This window comes from Nerophis ophidion, linkage group LG20 (genome assembly GCF_033978795.1).
Source record: "Nerophis ophidion isolate RoL-2023_Sa linkage group LG20, RoL_Noph_v1.0, whole genome shotgun sequence".
Lineage (NCBI taxonomy): Eukaryota > Metazoa > Chordata > Actinopteri > Syngnathiformes > Syngnathidae > Nerophis > Nerophis ophidion.
This window is the reverse complement of record NC_084630.1, coordinates 37,726,597-37,737,440: the sequence shown is the minus strand read 5'-3', so window position 1 is coordinate 37,737,440 and position 10,844 is coordinate 37,726,597. Positions and strand designations below refer to the sequence as shown.

Sequence of the window (10,844 nt, the reverse complement as noted above, 5' to 3'; positions counted from 1 at the left end):
CGCAGTCCAGACCTGTCTCCCATGGAAAATGTGTGGCGCATTATGAAGCGTAAAATACGACAGCGGAGACCCCGGACTGTTGAAGGTCTAAAGCTCTACATAAAACAAGACTGGGAGAGAATTCCACTTTCAAAGCTTCAACAATTAGTTTCCTCAGTTCCCAAACGTTTATTGAGTGTTGTTTAAAGAAAAGGTGATGTAACACAGTGGTGAACATGCCCTTTCCCAACTACTTTGGCACGTGTTGCAGCCATGAAATTCTAAGTTCATTATTATTTGCAAAAAAAAATAAAGTTTATGAGTTTGAACATCAAATATGTTGTCTTTGTAGCATATTCAACTGAATATGGGTTGAAAAGGATTTGCGAATCATTGTATTCCGTTTATATTTACATCTAACATAATTTCCCAACTCATATGGAAACGGGGTTTGTATGTGGGGAGGCTCACAAGCACACACCAAACGAGAAGAGTCCATCAAGATACATAAACACACATTTTTGGATGTGCCATTGCTTTTTTTTTTTTCATAACTCGGGTGTGGCCCGTAATTAAAAGCATGGATACGCAGGACTTTTTGAAAAAAAAAAAAAACACAAGACTGCAAGTACTAAAACAAATTTATTTAAATCCTCCAGGAGAGTTTTGATATTCACGGAATAAAACTGCATTTCTGGTAGTTTGACTGAGCTGAAACTGAACTTTTTTTTATTTATTTTTTTTTAGGAAAAACATTGATGCAAAAAAAAAAAAAAAAAAAAAACAGGCAACGTGTGAAAGTGCAGACAAATGATGAAAAATACAAAAAGAATGTAAAGAGTATTATGGTAACAGCAAGTAAGGCGTACACAAAATTAATATCAACATACTTTATTTTTTTAAAAATGATACTGATGGGCTATTGGTAACACTTGTTTGGACAGATTTATTTTTAATTATTATGCTGGACATTTTCCAGTAACAGTTAATAAAACAACCAAGTCTCGCTCAGTCAGTGCGGGTGTAATTTTGATAAATACATGCAGGGCTGTGTCCAGCTACGTGTAGCACTACACCGCCACCATTCTACCCAGCACAGCACATACAGTATTCTAACCACACCCATCAACGCTATTTGAACTCGAAAGTTCAACGGAAAAACACAAGTGTAACATGTGATACTTAACAACATTTAAACATCCAGGGGAGGAGGAAATGCCCTTTTTAACGTGCAGTGCCAAAAATTAAAATTCCCCCCTAAATGTCATTTTCTATTTGGGAGTATTACTTTCTCTCTTACATGTCACGAGTAGACTGCAACTCCAGTCAGCTGGAATTGTGACGGTTTGGGACGTTCAACAGGGAAAGGGAAAGGAATCCCACGGTCCCATTCCTGGGTGGATCTCGCGTGGGACCATCAATCACTTTGCAATGCAGTCTGCTGAAAATGATGAAGAGCGCTGTTGGAATAATTTCATCTAAGTTATCACAAAAACTTTGTGTTGAAATGAGTTCCCGGCGAGAAGATCAAAAAGCTTTTCAAACTCCCCTGTGTAGGATGGGAAGCAACATGAAGGTGTTCTGTTTCTTTCATGCATTGTAATCAACAGAGAGATATTGTCGTGACCCAAGGACTATGAAGCTGAGAGGTAGCAGGGCCTGACTCCCTTCCAGGCCCCGCTTTTTTGAACTCTCTTACGACCTCTTTTTGGAACCAACCTTTTCTTTTGAACTGTTTGAACTGACGCTGTGGTAAAAGATGGAATTGCCACAAACACCACTCTTTTGGACTCTTTTACGCCCTCTTTTCTTTTGAACTGTTTTGTAATCAAAGGTGAGGGCTATTTACGACCTCCTCCCCTTGGAAGCAGCTGTTGCCATGTGGTCAGGGGGAGGTCCATATAAAATAAGGAGGCGTGATGACACTGTACAGGGGTACAGATGTGCACGTTTCTCCTCACTGAGCTAAATTGAATTCTGTCTCTGTTTGATTCTTTGCTTCTTGTCCTGTTTGATAGATGTCATCCGTGTTTGAACCTGACAGCGCCACTCTACATAGAACCTGACGCTGTGGTAAAAGATGGAATTGCCACAAACACCACTCTTTTGGACTCTTTTACGCCCTCTTTTTGCAAACGACCTTTTCTTTTGAACTGTTTTGTAATCAAAGGCGACGGCGGGTTATGACCCCCTCCCCTTGGAAGCAGCTGTTGCCATGTGGTCAGGGGAAGGTCCAAATAAAAGAAAGAGGCGTGCAATCTTTTGGCAGTGCGTGATGACACTGTACAGGGGTACAGATGGACACGTTTCTCCTCACTGAGCCAAATTGAATTCTGTCTCTGTTTGATTCTTTGCTTCTTGTCCTGTTTGATAGATGTCATCCGTGTTTGAACCTGACAGCGCCACTCTACATAGAACCTGACGCTGTGGTAAAGGATGAAATTGCCACAAACACCGCTTTTTGATCTCTTTTACGACCTCTTTTTGCAACCGACCTTTTCTTTTGAACTGTTTTGTAATCAAAAGCGACGGCTATTTACGACCCCCCTCCCTTTGGAAGAAGCTGTTGCCATGTGGTCAGGGGGAGGTCCAAATAAAATAAGGAGGCGTGATGACACTGTACAGGGGTACAGATGTGCACGTTTCTCCTCACTGAGCTAAATTGAATTCTGTCTCTGTTTGATTCTTTGCTTCTTGTCCTGTTTAATAGATGTCATCCGTGTTTAAACCTGACAGCGTCACTCTACATAGAACCTGGTAAAAGTAGGAATTGCCACAAAACAAAACACATTTTAAAACACTGTATTTTTTGGACTATAAGGCGCACCTAAAATCCTTTCATTTTCTCTAAAATCGATACTGCGCCATATAACCCGGTGCGCCTAATGTACGGCATAATTCCGGTTGTGCTTACCGACCTTAAAGCTATTTAATTTGGTGCATGGTGTAATAAGTGTGACCTGTAGATGGCAGTCACACATAAGAGATACGTGTAAACTGCAATATGACGCCGGTAAACAACACCAAAAGTTTAAACATTCAATTAAAAATAAAGAACTTTAGACACAGCGCTCAAAAATCTGTCAAAATGTTTTAGTACAACTTTGAAGCCGCGCCGCTTGATTGATTGTCGGCCATTACGGCTCCTGTAGTCGGAGATACAAGTATTAATATGATGGGTGTGAAAGGACCGAAAAATGCCACCCATTAGCAGACATTATTTGGCATTTTGTTTCACAATATTATGCAAAATAAACTTTTCTTAGCTTCTGGTACCTGCTGATGTGTATTTGGGATCTGCATAAGTCCTTAAGATTTGCGCGTGTCCGCCACTGTAGTCTAAAAGCTTCTTCGTTTTCTCTACATTCTTGTTATGTAACATTCATCCTCCGCTGTTGCCAATTTTAATATAAATTAGCCTAAAGTTCTTACTTATATCTTGCTATGGAAGCGCTAAAAAACTACCGGTGTAGCGAGTTTACATTATTCACCCAAGGAATTTTAGTTATTAGAGAGATCCGGTCGGACGGTTTTTCAGGGGACACATTGTTGCACTAGTGAGCCACATATGAGGAGATGCTGCTCCTTTATTGATTGAAGTAAAGTCTGAATGTCATTAAAACAGTTAGCGCCATCTTTTGACACTTCTTCCACTGCCGTCCTTGCACGCTACACCGCTACAACAAAGATGACGGGGAGAAGACGCTGTCGAAGTGGAGGCACGTAAACAAGACCGCCCACAAAACGAGACTGTCAGAAAGCGGCTTAACGATGATGTGTAAAACATCATCTATGCAACATTTTGACCAAAGAACCACCATCACATGTTATGTAGACCACAAGGAAGTCTTTTACATTTAGAATAAAATCATAATATGACTCCTCTAATGTGCCTTATAGTCAGTCTGGTGTGCATTTTGTATTTAAAAAAAAGACCTGAATAGACCCGCTCATCGGCAGTGCGCCTTTTAATCCGGTGCGCCCTATAGTCTACTGCCATCTGGCGGCTAAAGTGGATAGTGCACTACCTCAATTCGTCACGTTTCATGTGTCAGGTAAAACGCAACAGATAGGGCCATTTAAGATATGGTAGGATTGACTTTATTAGTCCCACAAATCCTCTATCGTACTGTCGCTGTGTAAATGGTGTTAAAGGACTTAAATCAATCAATGTTTACTTATATAGCCCTAAATCACAAATGTCTCAAAGGGCTGCACAAGCCACAACGACATCCTCGGTTCAGATCCCACATCAGGGCAAGGAAAACCTCAACATAATAGTGTGAGAGTCCAGTCCATAGTGGCTCTAACATAATAGTGAGAGTCCAGTCCATAGTGGATCGAACATAATAGTGTGAGAGTCCAGTCCATAGTGGATCTAACATAATAGTGAGAGTCCAGTCCATAGTGGATCTAACATAATAGTGAGAGTCCAGTCCATAGTGGATCCAACATAATAGTGAGAGTCCAGTCCATAGTGGATCTAACATAATAGTGTGAGAGTCCAGTCCATAGTGGATCTAACATAATAGTGAGAGTCCAGTCCATAGTGGATCTAACATAATAGTGTGAGAGTCCAGTCCATAGTGGATCTAACATAATAGTGTGAGAGTCCAGTCCATAGTGGATCTAACATAATAGTGAGAGTCCAGTCCATAGTGGATCTAACATAATAGTGTGAGAGTCCAGTCCATAGTGGATCTAACATAATAGTGTGAGAGTCCAGTCCATAGTGGATCTAACATAATAGTGTGAGAGTCCAGTCCATAGTGGAGCTAACATAATAGTGAGAGCCCAGTCCATAGTGGATCTAACATAATAGTGTGAGTCCAGTCCATAGTGGATCCAACATAATAGTGTGAGAGTCCAGTCCATAGTGGATCTAACATAATAGTGTGAGAGTCCAGTCCATAGTGGATCTAACATAATAGTGAGAGTCCAGTCCATAGTGGATCTAACATAATAGTGTGAGGGTCCAGTCCATAGTGGATCTAACATAATAGTGTGAGAGTCCAGTCCATAGTGGATCTAACATAATAGTGTGAGAGTCCAGTCCATAGTGGATCTAACATAATAGTGTGAGAGTCCAGTCCATAGTGGATCTAACATAATAGTGTGAGGGTCCAGTCCATAGTGGATCTAACATAATAGTGTGAGAGTCCAGTCCATAGTGGATCTAACATAATAGTGTGAGAGTCCAGTCCATAGTGGATCTAACATAATAGTGAGAGTCCAGTCCATAGTGGATCTAACATAATAGTGTGAGGGTCCAGTCCATAGTGGATCTAACATAATAGTGTGAGAGTCCAGTCCATAGTGGATCTAACATAATAGTGTGAGAGTCCAGTCCATAGTGGATCTAACATAATAGTGTGAGAGTCCAGTCCATAGTGGATCTAACATAATAGTGTGAGAGTCCAGTCCATAGTGGATCTAACATAATAGTGTGAGAGTCCAGTCCATAGTGGATCTAACATAATAGTGTGAGAGTCCAGTCCATAGTGGAGCTAACATAATAGTGAGAGTCCAGTCCATAGTGGATCTAACATAATAGTGTGAGAGTCCAGTCCATAGTGGATCTAACATAATAGTGTGAGAGTCCAGTCCATAGTGGATCTAACATAATAGTGAGTGTCCAGTCCATAGTGGATCTAACATAATAGTGAGAGTCCAGTCCATAGTGGATCTAACATAATAGTGTGAGAGTCCAGTCCATAGTGGATCTAACATAATAGTGAGTGTCCAGTCCATAGTGGATCTAACATAATAGTGAGAGTCCAGTCCATAGTGGATCGAACATAATAGTGTGAGAGTCCAGTCCATAGTGGATCTAACATAATAGTGAGAGTCCAGTCCATAGTGGATCTAACATAATAGTGAGAGTCCAGTCCATAGTGGATCCAACATAATAGTGAGAGTCCAGTCCATAGTGGATCTAACATAATAGTGTGAGAGTCCAGTCCATAGTGGATCTAACATAATAGTGTGAGAGTCCAGTCCATAGTGGATCTAACATAATAGTGAGTGTCGGGTCCATAGTGGATCTAACATAATAGTGAGAGTCCAGTCCATAGTGGATCTAACATAATAGTGTGAGAGTCCAGTCCATAGTGGATCTAACATAATAGTGTGAGAGTCCAGTCCATAGTGGATCTAACATAATAGTGAGTGTCCAGTCCATAGTGGATCTAACATAATAGTGAGAGTCCAGTCCATAGTGGATCTAACATAATAGTGTGAGGGTCCAGTCCATAGTGGATCTAACATAATAGTGTGAGAGTCCAGTCCATAGTGGATCTAACATAATAGTGTGAGAGTCCAGTCCATAGTGGAGCTAACATAATAGTGAGAGTCCAGTCCATAGTGGATCTAACATAATAGTGTGAGGGTCCAGTCCATAGTGGATCCAACATAATAGTGAGAGTCCAGTCCATAGTGGATCTAACATGATAGTGAGAGTCCGGTCCACAGTGGATCTAACATAATAGTGAGAGTCCAGTCCATAGTGGATCCAACATGATAGTGAGAGTCCAGTCCATAGTGGATCCAACATAATAGTGAGAGTCCAGTCCATAGTGGATCTAACATAATAGTGAGAGTCCAGTCCATAGTGGATCTAACATAATAGTGAGAGTCCAGTCCATAGTGGATCTAACATAATAGTGAGAGTCCAGTCCATAGTGGATCTAACATAAAAGTGTTTTCAAGCTCAATTTAGATTGTCCAATTTTGGAAGTCTTGTTGGGCACAGCTCAGTTTAACATTAATGCTGCTCTTACTTACAAAACTTGATGTGCGCATCTTAAACAATGTAAACACCACCGCCCTTTATAATTATATATGTTGGAATAAACCTTTCACAATTAATCCACTCGGCGTCGATCGGAACAAAAATACATTTCAACACAAAAGTTTTTGACAACAAAAACTTGTGGAGGTCACAAGTTTTAGTAGCGAGCTACAAAACTGCCCCCACAGTTTAGTGGTGGTATTGCAACATGATGCAAAGCAATTATGGACGGAAGGTTCTGTGCGTTTCTCGCATTATTGAGCCTTTTGTAGTCGACAATTCGCTAGCTCCGTACAACCATCGGGTCCAACGGACGGAAGAAAAGTCTCTTTCTGGATTGGTTTAGTCCGTAATAGTTTCAACGTCACCTTTTTGGTACCGTAACCTGTTGTGCGAGGGTGCCAAAACATGGACACAGACTGATTACAAAAAAGGCCAAAACCGAAGAGTACTTTTTTGGTAGTTACAGGTTTTCTTTCAAATGGATATGGGAGGGAGAACCAAGGGAGCAAAAAGTGGAGGGAGGACACCTGGGCGGATGGTTGGATTATTACAGTTGGTCACAGAGATCAAGTATCTTCCAGTTGCATCACGCTCACTCGGCTTGCTCCTCTCCCAGTCTGGAAATGTGCCCACTTCAGAGGTCCTTCAAGTAGAAAGCCCACCCACCTTGCCCTGCAGGTCCCAGATCAGCTGCCTGTGCTTTCATCTTTTAACGTTGTTATGTTATCTAACGGGCAATAAGGTACAAACTGGTCTGGGACCCGCCCAGGCCACCGGTCTTCTTGCTACTTGGGCCAAAAAACCGCAGAGGCCGACCATGAGGGCGGGTCTAGGAGACGGATGATGTGGGGTTGTGGGGGGAGCCCATCTGCGTTAAAACCTTATCCAACCACTGCAGGGGTCCGTGCAGGTGGATCTCGATCCAGCAGGGGGTGCTGGTCACATCCTGCCGATGGTATTCGGCTCCCCAGCCCTGGGATAGAAACAGAAAAAATGAGAGAAGTCTGCGATATTTTTGGCCGATAAATGCTTTAAAGTGTAATATCGGAAATGATCGGTATCGGTTTCAAAAAGCAAAATGTATGACTTTACAGAGCAGTTGCGTCTCCCAGTCATACTTGGCAAGCCTTTTCTTAAAGGCACTCACCTTTTGTTCATTTTTGGTGTAAGCATTAGACACCTTTTTACCTGCACGCTGCCTCCCGCTCAACGTTCCCTCTAAGGTGCGCGCCTGCACAATTGCACACTGCTCACGCGTCCTCTGTGCACAGCAAATTAATGCCGCGCAGAAAATCAAAAATCCCAGCTGAACTTTAAACAAAATAAACACATTACAATTCATTCTTTATGATTTTGCAATGCAACTCTATGAGTGACAAGTGACAACAAGAGTGGCCCCGATGAATAAAACAATCTTTGTCAACACAGCTCAATTAGCGTCTGTCGAGACACTAAAAAAAAATATTCTTTTCACCAATTAGGTGAAATGACATAATATCCAAGGGTATACCAAGCAATATCTCACGGTACACTAGTGTGCCGCGGCACATTGGTTGAAAAACACTGCCATTACACGTCTCCAGGATCGGTGCTTGCGCTGCAGACAGACCAGAGTCCATACATTTTGGTGGACTGCCAGGAATGACAATATTAGACATATCATTTCAGCAATTGTATTTTGTAAATTTATTACTGCTGGATGGCTTTAAGGTGCTGATTATCCATCCATCCATTTTCTACCGCTTATTCCCTTTTGGGGTCGCGGGGGGCGCTGGTGCCTATGTCAACTACAATCAAGCGGAAGGCGGCGTACACCCTGGACAAGTCGCCACCTCATCACAGGGCCAACACAGATAGACAGACAACATTCACACACTAGGGACCATTTAGTGTTGCCAATCAACCTATCCCCAGGTGCATGTCTTTGGAGGTGGGAGGGGCCTATCCCCAGGTGCATGTCTTTGGAGGTGGGAGGGGCCTATCCCCAGGTGCAGGTCGCAATTATTAATAACTCAATCGTCTGCTGTTATTTTTTTTTCATGTTGTATGTTTTTTTTGGGGGGAAAAAATACATCCATTCATCCATCCATCCATTTTCTTCCGCTTAATCAAGGTCAGGTCATGGGGACAGCAGCCTAAGCAGGGAACCCCAGACTTCCCTCTCCCCAGCCACCTCGTGTAGCTCTTCCCGGGGGATCCCGAGGCGTTCCCGGGCCAGCCAGGAGACATAGTCTTCCCAACGTGTCCTGGGTCAGACGTAACCCAAAAGTTCGGGTGGCATCCTGACCAGATGACCGAGCCACGTGTGGAGGAGCACGGCTTTACTTTGAGTTCCTCCCGGATGGCAGAGCTTCTCACCCTATCTCTAAGGGAGAGACCCACCACCCGGTGGAGGAAACTCATTCTGGCTGCTGGTACCCGTGATCTTGTCCTTTCGGTCATGACCCAAAGCTCAAGACCATAGGTGAGGATGGGAACGTAGATCGACCAGTAAATTGGGAGCTTTGCCTTCCGGCTCAGCTCCTTCTTCACCACAACGGATCGATACAACGTCCGCATTACTGAAGACTTTGCACTGATCCGCCTGTTGATCTCACGATCCACTCTTCCCTCACTCGTGAACAAGACTCCGAGGTACTTGAACTCCTCCACTTGGGGCAGGGTCTCCTCCCCAACCCGGAGATGGCATTCCACCCTTTTCCGGGCGAGAACCATGGACTCGGACTTGGAGGTGCTGATTCCCATTCCAGTCGCTTCACACTCAGCTGGGAACCGATCCAGTGAGAGCTGAAGATCCTGGCCAGATGAAGCCATCAGGACCACATCATCTGCAAAAAGCAGAGACCTAATCCTGCGGTCACCAAACCGGAACCCCTCAACGCCTTGACTGCGCCTAGAAATTCTGTCCATAAAAGTTATGAACAGAATGGCTGACAAAGGACAGCCTTGGTGGAGTCCAACCCTCACTGGAAACGTGTCCGACTTACTGCCGGCAATGCGGACCAAGCTCTGACACTGATCATACAGGGAGTGGACCGCCACTATCAGACAGTCCGATACCCCATACTCTCTGAGCACTCCCCACAGGACTTCCCGAGGGACACGGTCCAATGCCTTCTCCAAGTCCACAAAGCACATGTAGACTGGTTGGGCAAACTCCCATGCACCCTCAAGAACCCTGCCCAGAGTATAGAGCTGGTCCACAGTTCCACGACCAGGACCAAAACCACACTGTTCCTCCTGAATCCGAGGTTGGACTATCCGGCGTAGCCTCCTCTCCAGTACACCTGAATAAACCTTACCGGGAAGGCTGAGGAGTGTGATCCCACCATAGTTGGAACACACCCTCAGGTTCCCCTTTAAAGGCCTACTGAAATGAGATGTTCTTATTTAAACGGGGATAGCAGGTCCATTCTATGTGTCATTTTGCGATATTGCCATATTTTTGCTGAAAGGATTTAGTAGAGAACATCCACGATAAAGTTCGCAACTTTTGGTCGCTAATAAAAAAGCCTTGCCTGTACCGGAAGTAGCAGACGATGTGCGCGTGACGTCACGGGTTGTGGAGCTCCTCACATCTGAACATTGTTTATAATGTGAGCCACCAGCAGCAAATGCTATTCGGACTGAGAAAGCAACAATTACCCCATTAATTTAAGCGAGGATAAAAGATTTGTGAATGAAGAAAGTTGGAGTGAGGCACTTAAAAAAAAAGAAAAGAAAAAGTGACGGCTCCGGGTGGCGGCAGTGGCTGCGTTTCAGATGTAATTAGACACATTTACTAGGATAATTCTGGAAAATCCCTTATCTGCTTATTGTGTTAATAGTATTTTAGTGAGATTATACTGACATACCTGAAAGTCGGATGGCTGCGGTGAACGCCAGTGTCTCTGAGAGAAGCCGAGGAGCCAAGATCACAGCTGTCTTTTTGACAGCTACAGGAGGAGGTCCCATAATCTACTGAAGTCTCCGGCAAGAGCCGACTTAATATCACAATTTTCCCATCCAAAAACTTGCTGGTTGATGTAGAGAAACATGTTCGCTTGACCGCTCTGTGTCAAAGCTTCACAAC

At 43.6% G+C, this 10,844-nt stretch overlaps 1 protein-coding gene and 1 long non-coding RNA gene across 5 annotated transcripts in view; one reads left to right on the top strand and one right to left on the bottom strand.

Moving 5' to 3' along the window:
- Window positions 1-10,844, top strand: part of LOC133539116 (uncharacterized) — a 1,110,877-nt gene that overhangs the window by 579,153 nt on the left and 520,880 nt on the right. The gene's annotated exons all lie outside the window — the stretch shown is intronic.
- Window positions 906-10,844, bottom strand: part of smad1 (SMAD family member 1) — a 126,495-nt gene continuing 116,556 nt past the window's right edge. For all 4 annotated transcript variants that reach the window (XM_061881190.1, XM_061881192.1, XM_061881193.1 and 1 more), the window contains one exon: window positions 906-7,745. In XM_061881190.1, coding sequence (XP_061737174.1) covers window positions 7,602-7,745 — 144 coding nt within the window. In that variant the 3' untranslated portion in view covers window positions 906-7,601. The remainder of the gene's footprint in view (window positions 7,746-10,844) is intronic.